General features: G+C 38.9%; 2 protein-coding genes across 2 annotated transcripts; both read left to right on the top strand.

Annotated features, from left to right (window-relative positions):
• Nucleotides 1–536: 536 nt before the first annotated feature.
• Nucleotides 537–8,090, top strand: si:dkey-273o13.3 (filaggrin-2). Its single transcript, XM_043238941.1, has 7 exons — nucleotides 537–903; nucleotides 948–2,830; nucleotides 3,562–3,590; nucleotides 3,842–4,003; nucleotides 5,163–5,229; nucleotides 5,409–5,516; nucleotides 6,929–8,090. Exons 1-7 carry the CDS (start codon nucleotides 537–539, stop codon nucleotides 7,730–7,732), a joined length of 3,420 nt encoding a protein of 1,139 aa, XP_043094876.1. The 3' UTR covers nucleotides 7,733–8,090.
• Nucleotides 8,091–10,427: 2,337 nt separating this feature from the next.
• On the top strand, nucleotides 10,428–14,219 carry rom1a (retinal outer segment membrane protein 1a). Its single transcript, XM_043238940.1, has 4 exons — nucleotides 10,428–10,577; nucleotides 11,484–11,914; nucleotides 12,714–12,960; nucleotides 13,998–14,219. Exons 1-4 carry the CDS (start codon nucleotides 10,428–10,430, stop codon nucleotides 14,217–14,219), a joined length of 1,050 nt encoding a protein of 349 aa, XP_043094875.1.
• The last annotated feature ends 7,053 nt before the right edge of the window (nucleotides 14,220–21,272 follow it).

Raw genomic sequence — 21,272 nt, 5'->3', positions numbered from 1 at the left:
AACTTCAACATCTCCAATCGCATTGTCTCCAAAGCCTGAACATAAAAGAGAAAAGAAGTCAAAAATTACCAGAAGTCGGCCAGGAAGTAGTGCTAGCTCCATAGCATCAACTGCTCACTCCCATGTCAGCAAATACTCACACTCTAGTAAACATTCACACTCAAGTAAACACTCTCACTCAAGTAAGCGGTCCCATTCCAATCGGCACTCACATTCAAGCAAGACCTCGGGCTCAAACAAACATTCCTATCCTGAAACGGACCTCATCTATCAACAACAGCACCCAGTTCCCAGTCATCGACGTGACAGTGCAAAAAGTGATACAAGCTATACTAGTTCTTCTTCAAAAGGTCTTTCATCTGGGACTGAACGTGGCCACAAAAATCAGAAAAAGCACCAAGCTGCCCCCAAAGAACATTTCAATTCACCTAATCATCAAACTTCACAACACAAATCGTCTCCATCACACCACCATTGCAATGTAGATAATCATAGCTCACCTTCATGCCCTTGTTCTCCAGAAATAGAAAATCACCATGCCCATCCAGAATCACATCACCATCATGCCCATCCAGAATCTCATCACCATCATGCCCATCCAGAATCTCATCACCATCATGCCCATTCAGAATATCATCACCACCATGCCCATCCAGATTCGCATCACCATCATGCCCATCCAGAATCGCATCACCATCATGCCCATCGAGATTTCCAACACCACCATGCCCATCCAGAATCTCACCACCATCAAGCTCATCAAGAATCCCAACATCATCATGCCCATTCAGAATCGCATCACCATCACGCTCATCCAGAATCTCATCATCATCACTCCCACCCAGAATCACATCACCATCATGCACATCCAGATTGTCATCATCATCACTCCCATCCAGAATCGCATCACTCACATTCAGAATCACATCACCATCATGCCCATCCAGAATCACATCACCATCACGGCCATCCAGAATCACATCACCATCATACCCATCCAGAATCTCATCATCATCACTCCCATCCAGAATCTCATCATCATCACTCCCATTCAGAATCACATAACCATCACTCCCATTCAGAATCTCATCACAGGCACACCCAACCAGAATCTCAACACAGTCACACCCATTCAGAATCTCATCACCATCATGCCCATCCAGAATCTCAACAATGTCATGTCCATTCAGAATCCCATCACCATCATGCCCATCCAGAATCTCATCACCATCATTCCCTTTCAGAATCTCATCACCATCACGCTCATTCAGAATCTCATCACCATCATGCCCAACCAAAATCCCTTCACCATCATGCCCATTCAGAATCCAATAATAATCATGCCCATTCAGAATCCAATAGCCATCACCATTCAGAATCCCATAACCATCCTGCCCATCCAGAATCTCAACACCGTCATTCTCAATCAGAATCACAACATCATCATGCCCAGCCAGAATCACAACACCATCAAGTACATTCAGATTCTCAACACCATTCATCATCACATCACCATCATTCATCATCACATCAACACCATGAAGCTCATCGTAGCCCATCACCACACCATAACTCTCTTCTTTCAGATTCCCAACATCGCTCCCCTTCTCCATCACATTACCATCATGAATCTTATCACAGTCCAACACATTCTTCTAAACCAGGAACTCACCATAATCCAGAAGCTCACCGCTATCCTTCTAATGCAGAATCACATCACCATCATCATCCTCCTTTGCCACCACATCACCACCATGGAAGTCACCACACTTCATCTTCACACCATCATTCCAACCATTCAGAAACTTCCCACCACCATTCCAATTTAAAATCTCATCAATATTCTCCTCCTCCTGCTCTCCACCACCATGGGGAACACCATAGTAGTGCATCTAATCTTTCCACTGACTCAGAAACACACCATCAATTTTCTGTGAAATCTCAACAGCATCATTCTGACTATGAGTCCTCTCATCCCAAGTCTCACCAGCACCATCACCATCATCATTCCTATCCTAATCACTCATTCAACCCTGATAATTCCCATCACACCTCAGTTTCAGAACCAGAGCACCACAATTTCCATGATCATTCACACTCTGAAACTCACCAATACTCTCATTCACATGATGCATCCTCTACAGCTGAACACCATTATCATTCTTCTCACACTGAGGCTCACCACAGTCCTCATCCACATCACTTGTCTGACAGTCATCCAAAAAGTCCTGTACACTCTAATTCACCCCATCATTATGAAAATCCTCCTAACTCATATTCAGAGTCCCAAAATTACAGCACAACACATTCTAAAGGACAACTTTCTAATTTGGAATTCCACCACAGTGACCACAATTCTATAGAACCTCATCCTAACCATTTCCACTCAGGAATTCATGATAATTCCCCTGTTGAATCAGATCATTACCATAAGCACAAGTCTGAAGATTCCCACAATTTTGCTCATTCAAATATCCATCACCATTCCAATCCAGAGACTAATCATCCTCAACATCATGAGCATTCTGAATCTCATCATCATTCCCAACCAGAATCCCACCATCATCATTCCCAAGATCACCATTATCACCATGACCACCCAGAATCACAAAATCAGCATTCCCAAATTGGACATCACCACTTTCATTCTGAATCAAACCATTATCAATCCCACTTCAAAGAGGATGATCACACTAGCCATCTTCGCCACTCTCCAGTTGGTCAACGGTCTACATCACCACTTTCTAACAAGTCAGATTCATCTGCTAGCTCCACTATACAGGACGATCAATCCACCGTGAGCTACCAAGAGTCATCCTCATTCCCAAAGGTGTGAATTTTTCTTTCGAGTTAACTTAGAAAGAAAATATATAAAACAGATCGTTACAGTCTCTGATTCTGATTGGTTGAACTGTGTTCGAAGTTGTTGTAAATTACTCTTCAAACATACACCTCTTTGTTTCTGTGTGTTGCTTGGCAACCACTTTGCTGCAAACCACAACTGTTTGTGAGGAACTACATTGTTTGGTGGAAGAATGTTTTATTACAATCGTTACATTTGATTTGCTTAGTTTTATTTTGTGAAACCTTGCTACATATAGAAAATAACCGATCAGCGGTTACATTTTGTTTTGATAGTCCACTTTAGACATTCCACTAACTAGAATTAACTTTCTAATAGGTTTAGAAATACAAATAGGTTTAGCCTTAGTAGAACAAGTTGACATATACTTGCAAAGTTATTAAGCAAACAGTCTGTTAATACTTTAATGACTGCTAGTATAATAGACATATAGTTGCAAAGTTATTTACGGTTAGTATAATGTCTAAAGTGGACTGTTCAAATAAAGTGTTACCCAGTAAGTCCCTTGGATCCGTGGTTTACAGTGAATATATAACAGCTCCACTCCTTGTCGTGCCTAACAACGGCCCTTAGCTGTTGTAAATTCACTGTAAACCATGGCTTCTTGGGATTTATTGCTTTAGCCTATATTCATATATACAGATTATTATTTGCTTTTGTGGTTTTTCACTTTTTACTCTGCTTTCATGTTTATATAGGAAAAGGATTCAGAATTGGAAAGGTTAATGTGAGTTTACTATTGAATATTTTTTTGCATGCTGCTTGCTGAATTACTAATCGTATTAGAATTGGTTCTGGACATGGCTTTTCGCCTACGTATGGGTGGTAGAGAAACATTTTGCCTTAAGCCACAATCAGATACAAGCAATCCCTTCTTGGCATGTCATAACATTCATTCATTCATTCATTCATTCTTTTGCAGTTTGTGTTTTCTTGGAGGCATGCTTGATTGACTGCCTGTCTGTTTATTCTATCCAGGATGTTACAGGAGCAGAATGAGGCTCTACACCACAGTTTGCTGAAGACCACTCTGCGAATGGAATGTATGGGAGCTGAGTTCAAAACGGGTCACCAGCTCCTTGAATCTGAGTTACAAAGAACTCGAATAGAGCTTAGCAGTTTACTGGAGCGCTTCACAAGGTGAGACACAAGACTAAATTGTGCTGTGTTATCACATTATTCTATTCTATTCTATTCTATTCTTTGTCGTCACAGATCAGGTTTAATTTATCCCTACCCCAAACAAGTATAATGTATAAATTGTTATAATTTTTTTTACACTTTTATACTAGACTAGGCATACCTAAATAAAGATGCTGCACCAAATAAATTCATTAGGGTAAAAATGCAGATAATAATCCAACTCTAGAACGGATTTTAAGGAACGTTTCAATTCAGCCCATTTCAGCCCATTCTGTCAGTAGTGGGCACTCATGCAAAATAATCAATGACATACATCCGATAAAATAAGATAGCTGAAGAGCCTACATGACTCTGATGGTCCTGAAGATCGATGTGGAAATGGGGAGCCAGAGGACAAAGGCTAAACTGGTGAGACCCCCAGGTGCAGCTGACCAAGCTGGAGGGCTGGAGGGATGAGAGTGTCCAGAGGAGTTGTGTGGCCAATAGTTTTTCAGTTGATCCAAAGGATGGGCTAAGTGTGTTGACAGGCCAAGTTGGAGCAATGATGGACCCTCTGTGGCTTGAAGACACTGGTCTTCCATGTCGAGGGGGGTTGAGGAACTAGCTGATTGAGGAGGCAGGAGAGGAAGGCTGAATGGGAACCCGGGAGACAAAGGGAGTTGGATGGAACTAGCACAGACTCAGGAAAATTGGGTTTTACACCCTCAAACCTGTCAATACAATAACGTCCTTAAGTTCCCCAAAATATCCAACAGAAGCCATATCAAATTTACACACAGTGAGATTCCCTAGAACCCACACCAGGCAGGCTCGTTTAGATCGGCCAGGTGCGATGAGCACAAAAGAGCAATTGGGAAAGTTTGTTAGGCTCCCTAGATAGAGGAATCTACAGGTATAGACAGAGATAAAAGGAGACAAGACACAGGTGGATTTAATGATAAATAAGGAAAACAAGGTCACAGGGAGAAGAACTTAAACCCACTTAATGACAGAACAGACTAGACATATAAGAACCTGATTATAATTTTAACTGTAGTGTTATTTGGTATGACTTTTAAAGAAAATGTTACTTAAATGCGTTACTAAAATGTTGCTGAAATTAGTGTTGTTGTTTTTTTTTAAAGCATTTAGACTAATTAATCATTTATTTCTTCAGACTTCAAGACAACTACTCCTGCACAAAACAAACCAACCACCTTCTGGAGAAAAAACTGCATTGTGTGGTAAAGCCCAGTTTAACCTTTCAGATTTAATTGTTACAGCCTAATTAAGTAGATTTTAGTGGATTTTAAATTACATTACATCATTGTTTGATTATTGATTTACATAAAAACTTTAAAATTCACAATACATTATTTTAGACTGTATTCACTCTCTTGTCTGTTTTGCTACATCAATTTAGGCTCAAAGTATGGATGGAGAGCGAGAGCTACTGAATGAGCGGATCTCAGAGCTCACAGACCAACTGTCTGCAGCAAAGACAACCATCCAAAGTCTAGAGACCATTAATGTGAGAGTTTTATTTCATTATAATTAGTAATATTCGTATTTATGTAGATACATGTACTTCTTAATAGTACATATATTTCATTTATATCATAGCTCAGTCAATATGTATTAAATACGTTTTATGCACACAGACTGAAGTAGTTTAAGTCTTTGGTTGTTTTAATTGTGATGATTTTGGCTCATATTTAACAAAAACCCACCAATCAAAAAACTAGAATATGGTGACATGCCAATCAGCTAAGCAAAACACCTCCAAAGGTTTCCTGAGCCAAAAAGGCTTCTCAGTTTGGTTCACTAGGCTACACAATCATGGAGAAGACTGCTGATCTGACAGTTGTTCAGAAGACAATCAATGTTCAACCAACATTTATTGCCAAAGAAGCTGGCTGTTCACAGTGTGCTGTGTTCAAGCATGTTAACAGAAAGGTGAATGGAAGGAAAAGGTATGGAAGAAAAAGATGCACGAACTGCTGCCTTATGAGGATTGTCAAGCAAAATTGATTCAAGAATTTGAGAGAACTTCACAAGGAATGGACTGAGGCTGGGGTCAAGGCATCAAGAGCCACCACTCACAGACATGTTAAGGAATTTGACTACATTTGTCGTATTCCTCTTGTTAAGCCACTCCTGAACCACAGACAACAACAGAGACATCTTACCTGGGCTAAGAAGAAGAAGAACTGGACAGCTGCCCACTGGTTCAAAGTCCTCTTTTCAGATGAGAGCAAGTTTCGTATTTAATTTGGAAACTAAGAGTCTGGGTGAAGGGTGGAGAAGCTCATGGCCCAAGTTGTTTGAGGTCTAGTCCACAGTCTGTGATGATTTGGGGTGCAGTGTCATCTGCTGGTGTTGGTCCATTGTGTTTTTTGAAAACCAATGTCACTACATTCATTTACCAAGAAATTTTGGAGCACTTCATGCTTCTTTCTGTTGACCAGCTTTTTAAAGATCCTGATTTTATTTTCCAGCAGGAAAATAAATCTCCTGCCCACACTGCCAAAAGCACCAAAAGTTGGTTAAATGACCATGGTGTTGGTGTGCTTGACTGGCCAAAGAAACCTGGGCTTCCGTACCACCTCAGCTGTGCCACAACGAATTGAGGCAGTAATTAAAGCAAAAAGAGCCCTTACCAAGTATTAAGTACATGCACAGTAAATGAACATACTTTCCAGAAGGCCAACAATTCACTAATGTTGGTCTTATGAAGTATTCTAATTTGTTGAGAATTGGTGGGTTTTTGTTAAATGTAAGCCAAAATAATCATAATTAAAAGAACCACTGAAATAAATAAATTACTGAAATAAATTAAGTTTTCTATGACATTCTAATTTATTCGATTTATTAACTAATTTCAAATATTGTCTCTATAACGAAAACGAGTTGACTTAATTTAAAATATTCCTGTACCTTTAGGTGACATCAATGCTACAGGATGCCCTGGTAAAACATTTGAAGTCTGATGATTCTATCACTCCACTTCCAGTCGCACCACCTCCAGCTCAGTTCATGGATAGTAATCATTATGACAAAGTCTCCATGCATGCCGATGACCAATCGCTGGGAACCCTCCCAGAGGAGGAGGAATCTGATTGGTCAGAAATGGGAGAGGAGGCACAAAACTGCATCCCAAGAGGTTCACATGGAAGTCATGAAAATGCAACATATTTCCAATGGCAGCAAAGCCAAGGAGGTTGGGAGGGGGTGAACCAATATTCGAAGGGAATCATAGATACAGAGAGCGAATCTGGGGGTGAGGAAAGCAAATGTCATCAAGCTCACCATGGCCTACAGATACCGCATCTCAAGTTCACTGTTCACCCTGAAACCCTACCGATTCCTATTGAAGATGTCAGCCTGGCTCGCTTTAAGCAGAGTCCTGATGGACCAGTATGCGATGGCTACCAGATCACAGAGGTACGTAACTTGGGATCTCCCATTCGTGTGCTCTCCGCTAGCCTGGAAGAGATCCATTCCATTGGGCTTCTGAAGCAGCAGCAGGATCATCACAGCCATCTGAGGAGCAATAAATCCATGATGGACCTCCATCAATCACAAGCCGGCACCAGACAAGTGTCATACGCGGATGAGATTGTATGTAATTGGAGAGAAGCAAACAGCCATGCTGCTGGAGAGGATAGAAATGGGTTGGTTGGTCTGGAGTCTGCTCAAAAAATGCTCAACCACTTTATTCATGATGGGGAAAGTACACACTTGTGATTAAAAGGACATTTTAGAATGTTTACTATATGTTGATTATTATTAAATATTAGTGGTGGTAAATATTTTAGGTTACTGTATATAAAATAGTATATCTTAAAATCGTGCTCATAGTTAATGTAGCAGTTTAATGCTGGTTGATATTTATTAAGAAAAAAAATAGATTTGAAAAAGAAGCATTAGCAATGGTATATGCCAAGATAGTTTAACTTGGCTTTCAGCCTTGCTTCCCAGCAAACAGAGGCTCCAATAAATATGAGGATCAGCTGTACGCTCACAATTTAGGACTTCTTGTGCTCTGTTCACGTTCTAATTAATTCCCAGTGGATAAAATGAAGCCCCTATCTTTTCCCTTGTAATATGCAGTTTTTAGTATAGGAATAAATCTTGTTAAAGGAGTAAAATAGAGTGCAATTGCTCTTTCACTGAACACTGCTCTCTTTAGTTTAGGATTATAGTGAAAAATAATAACATTGTCCGTCTTGATGTGTTGTTAAAGTATGTCGTTTTTTGGTTTAGTACATAAAGACTATGATCAAATAATGAACAAAAGCAAAAAAACAACCAAAAACTGCTCCTTATATATTTTTTCCTATTTATATATAATGCTTTGAGTGCATGTGCTAATGTACTTGTAATGTACTAATGCTCTTACATCTATATTTTACTTCCTTTCTATATTAGCTTTATTTGTGTATGACAAACATGGCAGCATAATTAAGGAGTATAAATATGTATATGTTATATAAATATAACTATTGTGAACTGTAAAATCTATAGTTAAAAAGTGAAAAACAAATACGACTTGACATAATAAGTTTTCTTTGTGAAAGATTAAAAGATTATAGGAAAAATGTTACCCGTGTGATATTGTTCACCCATATGGATGTATGTTTAAGATGTAATAACTCAAGTCAAGTCACCTTTATTTATATAGCGCTTATTAATACACATTGTGTCAAAGACAGTAGATATGTTTGTATGCTAGGTATACCAATGGCAATATAATAGAATATTAAATAAAAAGCACATTACAGTCTTTTGACAAACTCCATAGCAGGATGTGGTAATTAAATGGGACTTCGATTAGATGTTTTTGTTTGTTTAAATAGTGGTATGAAATGATACACCAGCTTGTGTAATGCATTTTCTGTGTTGTCTTGCTGTTAAAGTTTGTATTAATGTCTACAATTATGTTCATGGTGATATAAATAAAAATAGAACAAACGTTAATGTTGGGAATCTCTTATCTCGAAAGGAGGGGAGTCAGATTAAAGGGTTAATCCACCCTAAAATGATCACCCCCATGTTGTTCCAAACCCGTAAAAGCTATGTTTCGGATATTTTGTGTCTAACCGTAGCAGAATTTATAGAATATCTGCTGGATGCAAACGTCCTACGCTGTTCTGTGTCAGCTGCAACACACACATACATTTTCTACATGTATTTATGCTTTGAATTGAATGAAAATGTGTATCTGTGTGTTGCGGCTAACAAAGAACAGTTTACGCAGTTAGCGCCCGACTGATACTCTCCAAAGTGGCGCTACAGTGATGTGGAGAGACACAAAAGAGACAAAACGTATTCTTGTCACTTAAATTCAGATTAAATGAAACTGGAATTAAATCCAAAAAAGCAGATGATCAAAACGCTTATTTTTCATCCATCACTCATAACTCATGAAGGACAATGTTGTTTGCCAGGACCACAAACATAACGACTTTATTCTGTTACATATTTATAAATTATAGTTATTATTATGAAAAGGTCCTAACATTCCCCAAAAAATTTTTAAGATTGAAGCTCATTGTTAAATAATATTTAACCATCTGTTTCACAAACAGGTTAAGGTTAGAACTATATAAATATATGATGTATAAATAACAGTCTAAATGGCTTATTAGTTTTTACATTTAAGTACAAGGACAGGACCTATCTTTTAATTTACAGGAGCCACTTTTTAAAATGAATAGGTTGTTTGCGAAGGGTCAGGTTGGTGCTGAAACTATGGCTGCTCTCATGCCTCAGTGAACTGATTGTCTTCATCTCTGAACCGAGAGAATCTCTAGAACTAGACTGAACTTTGAAGGAAGGCAAATCACTGCCCGTCCAATCTCTTCCTTGTCTTTATTCATCATCTTTATCCTCTACAAACGTGACGCAATGCAGCGATGCACCACTGGCTTTGCTGAGCAGACAGTGGCCTTGTTTCTCATTGGAGAGGGCCGTTGTAATAGGATAGTTTAAGGATTACAGGTAAGACGCCCAAGACCTCTAACTTTGGCCAAATCCAGTGTGTCTCACCCAACCATGGGCATGGAGGTGCAAGGGCACCACTCTCACCATTGAGTGGGCATCTGGCTCATTTTAGCATTGCTACGGGGGGATCACCACCAAAAAATCTGGACGGATTAAGTGACCACGACATAGAGAATATTGGCTGCGCTGTTTGGATGAAAGTGAATTGATCTCGCATTCTAACAAAGAAAGGGAACTTTCTAACCTATCCCTAACGGATTTACACAAAGTTACCTATTTTTTTCACAGATCACTTGAAGCTCCAGCAGTTTCAGCCTGATTCACAGCACCTCTTTCGGAGAGTTCGCATTTTGACCACGTTTGAACACTTCTGCATTTTTTCCACACTCTACTAGTCTTCCTTTATCTCAGGTTTACACCGCAATACTTATTCACAATGGTTGTGGGTAAGATGAAGTTCACTTTTCAGAAAAGGGTCAAGCTGGCCCAGGGTTTGTGGCTGCTCTCATGGTTGGCAACTCTGGGTGGAGCGGTTACCTTCACTTTAGGATGCTTCCTAAAGACTGAGCTTCGAAGGAGGGGAGAGGTATCAATATAACCCTCATATTTTTCATTCACTTGATGTTGTTTTGCCATTCATTTTATGCATTGCATAAAATGATTAGATTTAATTGCATTTGAGCTTAAAACCGGGCATTGACATTCAGCGTTTAGCAACTCACATTTCGTGTGGTTTGCATGTCAGAATCTTTATTTTAATTGACTTAATAAATTGTAAGACATTGTAAATGTCTTAATAAATAAATATTTGAAGGGCTCAGACGTTTCAGTAATATCTGGCATGGATTAACCTATGTGAATATAAATATTATCTAAGCTGGTCATAATAGGCTTAAGGAGCTGTCCTTTACAAAGGAGCTCTTCAACAGTCTAGATGGGTCATTATCAACCTGATGATAAAGAATGGCATCGGTCTTAAGCAGGACATTTTGTAGTTTTTCACACCAATGTTTTAACTGACATGCACATGGATACACATAGCATACATATATATTTACTAAATGGCCAGTCCAAAAATGAGAATGATAATATTTTGTGTAAATTAAATTCTGATTTACCCTAATATATGCAATGGCAAGTTAATCAGTTCATTCTGTGTAAAACAGCCTTAGATCCAGGCTTAACTGGAAAAACAAAACAAAATAAAAATATATATGTATATATATTGTATACTAAGTAAGTAATCTTTCCATGAAGCTTATTGACTTACTAATTGGTTAACTACAGTCACAATTTAACTTAGTCATACTCATAGTCAATGCTGCTAATGTATCATCCAAAAGCTCTCCTATATTCTCCAAATGTATATGGGTTGTTAAAGGGAATCTAGGGGTTATTTTGCTCTGTATTACATATAATATACTCTAACAACAACAACCATGAAAAATCTGAGCTAAAAAAAAAGGACTGACGTTAACATCTTGTCCTTTAGGTAATGGACAACACAGACATCCACTGTGTGCCCAACACCTTGATGATTGTGGGTCTGGCTTCGATGGGCATCAATTACTTTGCCAGTCGAATCTGCCAGGATGCTCTAGATCCTGGGCGTTTCCCACGATGGAAGACCTATCTGAAGCCCTATTTTGGATGCTCAGTATTCTTCACCTCCCTCATGCTGATTTCAGTCATCTTGAGTTACGCCATGAAGGGCAGCCTGGAGACCTCCCTGAAAATCGGCTTGAAGAATGGCATCCGCTTCTACAAGGACACCGACACCCCAGGCCGCTGCTTCCAGAAGCAGACCATTGATCGCCTTCAGATGGAGTTCCAGTGCTGTGGTAATAACGACTACAAGGATTGGTTTGAGGTGCAGTGGATCAGCAACCGTTACCTGGATTTCAGCACTAAGGAAGTTAAGGAGTGAGTCAATGGGAATGTCAATTCAAAGTATTAAAAGTATACAGCAGTTCATCCAAATCTTTTACACACCTTCTTGCCATTCCAAACGTGTATGAGTTTCTTCTGCAGAGCACAAAACAGCATTTTCTGAAGAATGTTTCTACTTAATTCTCCACAGAATAAAGGGTCAAACTTTTGTTTGGGGACCAATCCTCTATTAACTATCTATCCATCCATTCATGGTAGTGAGAATCGGTCTCTAAATTAAAGTGTTACCAAGTAAAGAAACGTATGCAGGTTTAGAAAAACAAAAGGTGAGTAAATGAGAAAATTTTTCCCCATTTTTGGGTTGACTATCTCTTTACCTTCTCCATTTGCTCTATTTACGAGACCTAAGGAAACTTGAGGAAAACTTGAGACTTTATCCATTATAACTGACTTTATCGACCAATATGGCTCAGTTAATTCTAGGAAAAGATCTAGCATCATTCAATACTTTGTTTCTAACACAGTGACATTCATGATTGTTAAGCGTGTCTTAAGTGTCAAAAACTGTTTATACTCAGTATAGTCACAAAATCAGAGACCATCCAAAAATGTGAACATTTACTAGTCATGTTGATATCTAATGTCTTGGCTGATGACTTGTTATCAAGATCACAAAAGACCAAGTTCAAATATGGACTCTAAGATGGATTTGTAAATACATGAAGAAAGAAAGCATTAAGATAACTATTGTTAACTTTGTAAGCAACGATCTTATAACAGTTTGTACTGATTCAAGATTTTCTTCTCTTCCATTTCCTTCTCAATCTTCCAGCCGCATTAAGAGCAATGTGGATGGCCGTTACTTGTTTGACGGTGTGCCCTTCAGCTGCTGTAACCCTAGTTCTCCTAGACCCTGTATCCAGTACAAAATCACCAACAACACCGCCCACTACAACTACGACCACCAGACCGAAGAACTCAACATCTTCATTCGTGGTTGCAGAGAAGCCCTGGTCAACTATTACATGGGACTGATGAACACTATTGGCGCAGTGGTTCTGTCTGTCTTTCTGCTTCAGGTACACTGTTAAAGGATTGCGTGCAGACAATGGAAATAATCAGGGTATAAACAAAACTTATATTGAGATAAATGAAAACGAGGCTCCAAGGGATAGACATCAGTTTCTTCAATCACATTTCAAGACAGTATAACACACTCGAGAGACACTGAACAGACCACTGGTTTGTTTCCTTTCAAATCGAATAGTTCCCTTGAATATCATATGTCACAAAAGCTGCATTTAGGAACACTGTACAACAAGGTTTGATTCGTGAACACGAGTTAGCTACCTTATGTAACGATGAAAAAAAGGTTCAAATAAATTTTAAGTCCAATTCTCACTATTAACAAACTATTAACTACAACTTTTGCCCAAATAAACTCCTAATTTGCTACTTATTATTAGTTAGTAAGGTGTTTGAGTAAAATTAGGAACGAAGAATATGGTTGTGTAAAATAATACAAAATAATAACAGCCAATAAGATAATAATTACAGGCATGCTAATAAGTAAAAAGTTAGTGCGAAAATGGTTCCTAAATTAATGTTACCAAAAATGGTTTCTTAATTTTAACATGTACTAACATGTTTTACATTTATAACAAATTTGCAGCTCTTCATATTATTTAATGAACCTGATCTAAAACGAACTAACAAAACAGTTTTTTAAATGAACTTTAAAATGTATTTCATTTAAAGATAGTTAACGCAATTAATTTATTTCATAGCATTAATTAGAGTGACTGAAATGCATTTTTGCAAGAAATGACCAATAACCTAACAACAACAACAACAAAAAAGCAGTATAGTAAATTGCAATGCATAAAGCAAAATATATATTTTGTGTGGTAGGGTAGGTTACTGCATAATATCAGAACAAACACGTAATATGGCAAATAACCCTTGTATTTTGTTGTAGGCTTGTATATGTTGCTTACATTTTCATTTGCACATTTAGCTGAAACTTTTACCCAAAGATTTATCATTTAAGACCAAATTTTCATTCTACAAACCAGCTATTTTTCAAACTTTTCTCTTATCTGCATTTTGTCTACAGTGCTCAGTGTTGGCCAGTGTTCGTCTCCTGCAGACGTCTTTGGAGGCCGTCGCTGGACAGGAGAACGTGGAGATTGAAACCGAGGGCTACTTACTTGAGAAAGCAGTGAAGGAGACCTTCATGGAGTATATGGATCCTGTGCTGAAGCTCCTGTTGCTGAACCAGGTAACCGCTCCTGAAGCCAAACCGGGAGCAGGGGCCACTGGAACCACCACCAGCTAAAGAGTCAGACCTATCTGACCACTGAAATGTTTCCAGTTGGAGGCTGAGAGTGCTGACAACTAATCGAATAATTCATGTTTTGGTATTTTTATACATCATACGTCTTAATGACCTACATCTCAAAGAGTTGTATACTTCATTAAAACACTAAAATGGTTGTTTCAAAAAAATTAATTAACAATATTAACATTTCACCCAAGAAATCTTTCTTTTAATGAATGGTTCCACTGTCAATTCTGCAGCACCCTACTCCTCAGTTATGTTCTATGGCAAACATATGATATTGCTAGTCTTGGGGTGAGTAAATGTCTGTTCATTCCTATCAGAGAAAACCTGGCACAGCTATGCCTGGGAAACGACTAGCATTACGCTTAATTTTCCACCACGAATGGTTAAATATTTGAACGACTGAGCAGTTTCTTAACGGAAAGTTCTATTTTATTTCTTCCCATTCACAGTCATGTAATACACCAAAAAGAGGATGATTGTGTAATGTGGCCTATGTCGTAAATGATTGGTATAATACCCTTGTGAAAAAGAAGTGCGCTTAACTGTGAAGAAATGTGCACTTGCAGTGTACTTCAAATCTTAAAAGTATATTTTAAAATAACTGTACTTGCAGGTATAATAACAATAAAATAAAAGGCCACTTAAGTGTACTTACTTAGTCAACTTCCATAACAATGTTTCTTGAGTACACTTTAAGAAGTGCACTTTGTTATAAGGTCAGGTTAGTTTTTTCATGCTTTATGGAAGTACACTTATTTTGATGCATTTACTAGCCTACTAAAGCGTGTGTGAAGTATTTGATCCTAATTTTAATTGCAATTTCATAGTTACAAAAGTGTAATTACACATCAATTTAAACACACGACGTATACATTTGAATAGAAGTTACATTGTTTTGCAGCAGTATTTGTCATTTAGCACACTTTAACCATGGACAACTCTATTATGAAATTACATATAAAGAAGTGGGTAGAGAAAGTTACTAACTGCAACTATATTTTCATGCAGTTGTATCCAAAAACATTCCACTCAATTTGCATTTATGTCAATTATTTAAAAAGATATTATTTCTGTAATAAGTACACTTTTTTAAAGTATGCTAAAGTGAACTTCTTTTTCATAAGGGTAAGCCCCTTCTAATCATTTGAATCTTATATCGGGCGTGAAAAGACGAAACTTTCTTTTCCAAAACAGCTTTGTCAAATGCTAGGACACATTGTTACAATGTCTTTGAGTTCACGCTGGGTAGCCCCGCCCATAAAGACGTCTCATTGGCCCAAAACCAATCTCCACATTGCTGTACTGTATATTAAGTATGTTCTATTAGGTTTTGATTGCACTGTATTTTCGCTTGCAGTGTGGACAAGCAAATGATTTGATGCTGGAAATTAATCTTTAAATATATATATATAAGATAAAATACATATCTGAAGAAACGATTTCAGATTTTCACGTTCTCCATTATTGTTATTTTCTCATCTGATATTAATTGCATGTTGTAAACATAAATACTTCACTGTTTTTGTTTTGCATTCAGCATGGAATTAAATGCATTGTAAGTGTTAAACGAAGGTGTAGATGATGCTCAATGCTCTGCTATGAAACACTGTACTGCACTCGCAGAACTGTCAGAAAACTGTCAGGACTAATAAAATCTGACATTTTGAACAGCTTTGTCGTGTAGTGATGTTCTGTGGAACTAGATTCTGATTCTTTATATCTACGCAATAGCATTCAAGCGCATTTATGCACATAAGCGAGCGTAAAGTTCTGCACAATCGCATGAGCCGGGTATACATGCACCCGCTTTCTTAAAAATATAAATAGCTGGATATCAGATACAGATAATGAAGGATGATGGCTGATGGCAGCACGCACAGTGAAAGCCTAGCGTGTCTGCGTCCTTTATCCTATAACCTGTGCTAATCTCTTAATACACAAACTGCTGCACTAGCACTTACACTAACTGCATCCGATTATACCTAACAAGGCATGTTAATACTTGAGGCAAGATGAATATGTAGATATATGTATATATGTCAAGTGATCATCTATGATTTAATAGACCAATATTATATATCGATGTTGTCACTAACAGTGTAATATGGGAGACATGGGTTAGATGGCATGGATGATTTTAAGGAGGGCTGTATGTCAGTAACTAGAACATGTTGATTCAAAAGGACAGCTATACAAATGTGTGCTTTTGCTACACGGTAACAAATTGCTGTAGTTTTTACAGCGAAATTATACAGAATTGTACCGTTTTCCCACGATCTGTTACTGTAATTTGCAATGCATTATGGGTTAAGTGTTAACTGTATAGTTCGCTGTTAGCTGTAATGAATTGCTTTCACTGTAACTTAAATGTTTTTACAAGAACGTAGTGTACTGTTGCATTATGGGATTGCGCGGGCTTTGAAATCTGGTGGACTGAAACAGGACAACAGCTGAAGATCTGGTAAGTTCACTTAAATGTACGTCTATAATTATCGATTGTTTCATTTAATGTTGTTTAAATCGTATTTTGAACAGAACTCATAACAAATGAGCCTACGCGTTTATCGGGACATTTTTCTTAGAGGGATGTAACGTTATGTTTAGCTATTTTGTAAAGGACGTCGTTCACTATATTTATGACGTTACGAGGAGACATGTTGCGCGCCATTTCACGTGGAGAAAGTAGGTAAATAAATCGTTATCGACATGCTAATGTTGCTGTATGCCGCTAGTTTTATTCGCCTTTGGTCTCGAGAGAGCAGGCACAGCATATCGATCGAAGTGCGTTTGAGACACAACTATAACGCTACACAAAGTGCTTAATTGTCTTTTCTGATGGATCTGGAAGCCGATTGGGTGGATGAGTGTCATGTATGGGTCGTGTGCGTGATTCTGGGAATTGTAGGAATGTAGTTTTCTTATTTTAGCAAAGGAAAACCAGTCTCCCATTACATCGGAATCTTATAACATTTTTCTTTCATAAATTCATGTTTTGTGCTTCTAATTCATCAGCGGATTCTCTACAAAATGGCGCTATAATGACTTTATAATACATTTCCATTTTGGGGTGGTGTATCTCTTTAATTTCATAATGTGACAAGAATACTTTTGTTCAGCAAAAAAGTAGTAGCAGCCTTATTCAGCATTTTCTTCTCTTTTGTGTCGTTCTCTGATGCCCTAGCCCTAATTGTTTGTCTGACTGATCTTTGTGCAGATGTTTTGTTGGAATCAGCCCACACACTGGCACCAAGACTGACACAAGGTTGGAAAAAAAGAAGTGGGAAGGTCTCAGAGAAGAGGAACAAAGACAGTCAATCCTCATTATGTTCTCTTCTCAGAAGGCTAATGGACTTTGAGTGTTTCAGCATGTAGGTTACACATGTATCAAAACAACACCTTACAGGAGTTACAGTTTGTAGTTGTTTTGTAACTGGCAACTTTTTTGCCAGTAAATTATTGTAAATTCTACAGTGCGTTTCTTACAGTGTAGCTGTGGTTATCACTGTGGTTTCAAAGATGTCATTTAAATTCCTGTTGTCCAAAATGAAAATTCCAGTATCACTCTATAAACTGATCAGCCACAATATTAAAACTACCTGCCTAATATTGACTAGGTCCCTCTCATGTTGCCAGAACAGCTCTGATCCAATGGAGGCATGGACTCTACTGGACCTCTAAACATATGTGGTATCTTGCACAAAGATATTAGCAGCAGATCCTTTAAATATTTGCAAGCTATGAGAAGGAGCCTCCAATGATCTGATTTGTTGAACCAGCACATCTCATAGATAGTGGAAAGGCCTTGGTTTGCTGTGTGACACAGTCTATTATGAGGGAATACCATTGCCATAAAGGGCTGTACATGGTCTGAAACAGTCTGTAGGTTGTTGGGTCATGTCAAAAGTAATATCCACATGAATGGCAGGGGTCAAAGTTTTCCAACATGCCTGGCTTCTTACATCTGCTGCAATCTCTTCCACAGAAATCAGAGTTATAGCTTTTCTGTGTAATCAGACCAGCCTCTATATTAGGGCTGGGTGATATATCGCATGCTATAGTCATATTGCATATCTTGTCAGTGATCTATGGCTCTGTGTATTAATTGATACTGGGGAATCAGGCGTGGTGGCCATCTTGGCCAGAGGCTTAGGCGTGGCAGCCATCTTGGCCAGGGGCTCAGGCATGGCAGGCTAGACATGAACAAACTCTGGAATGGTGGCCATGTCATGATGAGGTTCTGGAAGATCAGCTCAGACGTGACGAGACTCTGGAAGGTTAGCTGAGAAGTGACCAGAGTCTGGATGGGCGGCCATTTTAGTTTCAGTGTTATGATTTTTTAATGACTGGGATTTCAAGCTGGCCGACTGCAGAGGTTCAAAGGGAGGTTCCTTCTGGGCTCTTAAGACAGTAGGTAGGTCCCATGTGGGTGCGAGGGAAAATGAAACGCACAACGAGGTTGTCATCGCCTACTGATTGCCCTGCAATAGGACTGTGTGAGGCTGCTATGGCCGCCACATAGATCTTGAGCTATCCAGTAGATCTTGCAAGTAGGACAGTATCACTGATAAGTCACAGGACTTGGGGTTTAAGATCCTCTGAGATCGCTGCTTTTTCCTCACAGGCTCATGGACATGAGGAGCTTATTCTCTCTCTTAAAAGAAAGCGATCCTATCGTGAAGAGAGGAGAAACTTAACAACTCTCAGTGTGAGCACGTAGCTTCCACGAGAGCAGCATCATCAAGGGCCTTGCCCAATCTGGACTCACACTCTTGTAGGCCAGCAGTAGCATGAAATTTGCCCTTGAAATGTCCTCTTTAAAGTGCTGGATGGCAGCAGGGGAAGCAATCGCTGTGGGAAGAGGCAGGCTGGGTTCCATTGCAAAGGCGTGTCTACGGGGAGCGGCTTATGGCAGGACTTGGCAAAGATTGTCTTCATCATTGAAAGAGAAAAAATCTGAATCCTGTGGCAAAGCGGCTGCTTATATAGCCATTGGCCCCGCCCATTCTGGCGGGCTTTACTGCCAAAGATTCAGCCATTGGTTCATCTTATAAAACTGTGCAAACCGATGACTGAAAAATGTACTTTAGGAAAAATGGAGATGCCCCACAGTGTTAAGACACTAAGAGACACAATATAAGGGAACTCATAAGTTGTGTGTTCACACAGAACATAACGCAAAACAAACAAGACAGTAAAAACATAAAACAAGCACACAATAAACCACTCACAACTCATAACTGCACGGCAAGTGGATAAATCCTCAGCAAAGAACCAAAAAACGAAAAACAACACTAGGGCTGTCATGATATTAGATTTTTCACACCATGGTTATTGTGACCGAAAGAATCCATGATACTGATATATATTGTGATATCTATAGAAACCTTTGGGGAAAAAACTTAGCAGTCAAATAATTTTTTTTACTTGTTTACTGAGTCTATCTTTTTTACCCATACAACGAACATAAGGAGACAGATAAACAGGGCACATGCACTGCATGCACTCTGGGTTTCTCAGTCTTCTTTGAAGATCTCTATGAAATAACAGAAAAATTGTCAAAATCAAGTTTGACAAATAAATACTATCATCAAAAACCGACACTGTCATCTGTTAACTTTTTAGGCATAAATGAGGCATTATGTGCATGGCACTGCAATAAACCTAAAAGAATCACTGTTTACTTAAATATTGCCTTAAGGCAGCATTTCTCAATTCCAGTCCTTGTGTACCCTGCTTTAATGGATTTGCCCTGCTCAGAGAGTAGGGAGCAGTGCACACCGTGCAAGGACCGTGTCAATCCCCACGGATGCTCCCAATGCTCACTTCTAACCATATGATTATCGGAATCGGTTGGGTTAACTAAGAGAGACATGCAAAATATGCAGAGCGGGGGTGTGCGAGGATTGGAACTGGCAACCGCTGCTCCAAGGAGCTGTTTTCTCAGAAGTCGAAGAACTCCCGTACTGCGAGCTTACTTTCAGAATGCGGACAAAGCATCAATTCTCCTACTCGGACGACAAGATTCCTGAGTGCAAGATTCTTCTTGTTTGACAGGAGCTGCCACCGTTTAGGTGCAATACTGCCATCTGGGAGATCAACGGGCATTAGCTCTGGGTAGTGTCGTGTTATCTGTTCATTTTAAATATCATGGTTATCGACAAAAGCGGTATATCGTCACACCTTGAATAACACAGTTATGTCACGTGACAGACCTAAACAGTTTCTAGAGGAAAGTTTAAAACAACTTAAAGCTGACCCGAGTGTTTTACATTGCTTACAAAATTCAAAGCAAGACAGTGAATCAATCTCTACAATCCATTTAATGGCAGAGAAAACTGTTTTTTAAACTGAGCCATTGTCTCACTTAGACAATGTTTTATCAGTTCTGATACACAATGGACGTCTATGACAGAAAAGGTCCAATCCCCTCTCAGTTTTAATGAGTGCCACGCTCTATACATGAGACAAGAGAGCTGGAGTACACTCCAGAGCACACAGGAGTGTCAGGCCTGTCACAAAACCCTATATTAGCCATATTATACAGGTCTACATATACTATCTGTATAAATTTCACTTCCATACACCGTAATGTAACTACATAATGGATTTGCACAAGCTGAGAAAGTCAACAAGTGTTGCGTTGTTGTTATATAACTAGCTTATTGGACACTCAAATTACATTACTCGTGACAGAATACACACATACAACTTGAGATCTAAAAAGGGTGTGCAAGATAAAAGCCATGCTGTCGTTAGAGGGAGAGGCTGTCCTTTAGCACGGGAGTTGGCAAGTTGGATTGCACCAGCTTTTCTCTTTCGCCACCTACACAGAAAACCAACCCACCCAACCGCTCACGTCTGATGTGCTCTGAAACCGATTCCAATAGCGGCACTTTCGGCTTACTATCGGAAAGTAAGAATCATTTGAGCGAATCGGTTCGCTCGAACGGTCGATTCTAATGAAGCGATTCTGAAAAACGAATAATCAATTCGTTCACAGCAAAATTTATGAGGATATTCGCGTCACGTTTTATAGCAAAGTGA

Source organism: Puntigrus tetrazona, chromosome 5 (genome assembly GCF_018831695.1).
Source record: "Puntigrus tetrazona isolate hp1 chromosome 5, ASM1883169v1, whole genome shotgun sequence".
Taxonomy (NCBI): Eukaryota; Metazoa; Chordata; class Actinopteri; order Cypriniformes; family Cyprinidae; genus Puntigrus; species Puntigrus tetrazona.
The sequence above is the reverse complement of the archived record's forward strand: the minus strand, read 5'-3'. Positions and strand labels throughout refer to the sequence as shown.

What these genes read in the sequence shown, in the direction of transcription:
- rom1a (XM_043238940.1), top strand. Translation starts at nt 10,428, where the DNA reads ATGGTTGTGGGTAAGATGAAGTTCACTTTTCAGAAAAGGGTCAAGCTG. An exon ending in AGCACTAAGGAAGTTAAGGA is followed by an intron (nt 11,915 to 12,713) that starts GTGAGTCAATGG and finishes TCAATCTTCCAG; the next exon opens with CCGCATTAAGAGCAATGTGG. An exon ending in TGTCTGTCTTTCTGCTTCAG is followed by an intron (nt 12,961 to 13,997) that starts GTACACTGTTAA and finishes TTTTGTCTACAG; the next exon opens with TGCTCAGTGTTGGCCAGTGT.
- si:dkey-273o13.3 (XM_043238941.1), top strand. Translation starts at nt 537, where the DNA reads ATGCCCATCCAGAATCACATCACCATCATGCCCATCCAGAATCTCATC. An exon ending in AGTCATCCTCATTCCCAAAG is followed by an intron (nt 2,831 to 3,561) that starts GTGTGAATTTTT and finishes ATGTTTATATAG; the next exon opens with GAAAAGGATTCAGAATTGGA. An exon ending in TCAGAATTGGAAAGGTTAAT is followed by an intron (nt 3,591 to 3,841) that starts GTGAGTTTACTA and finishes TATTCTATCCAG; the next exon opens with GATGTTACAGGAGCAGAATG.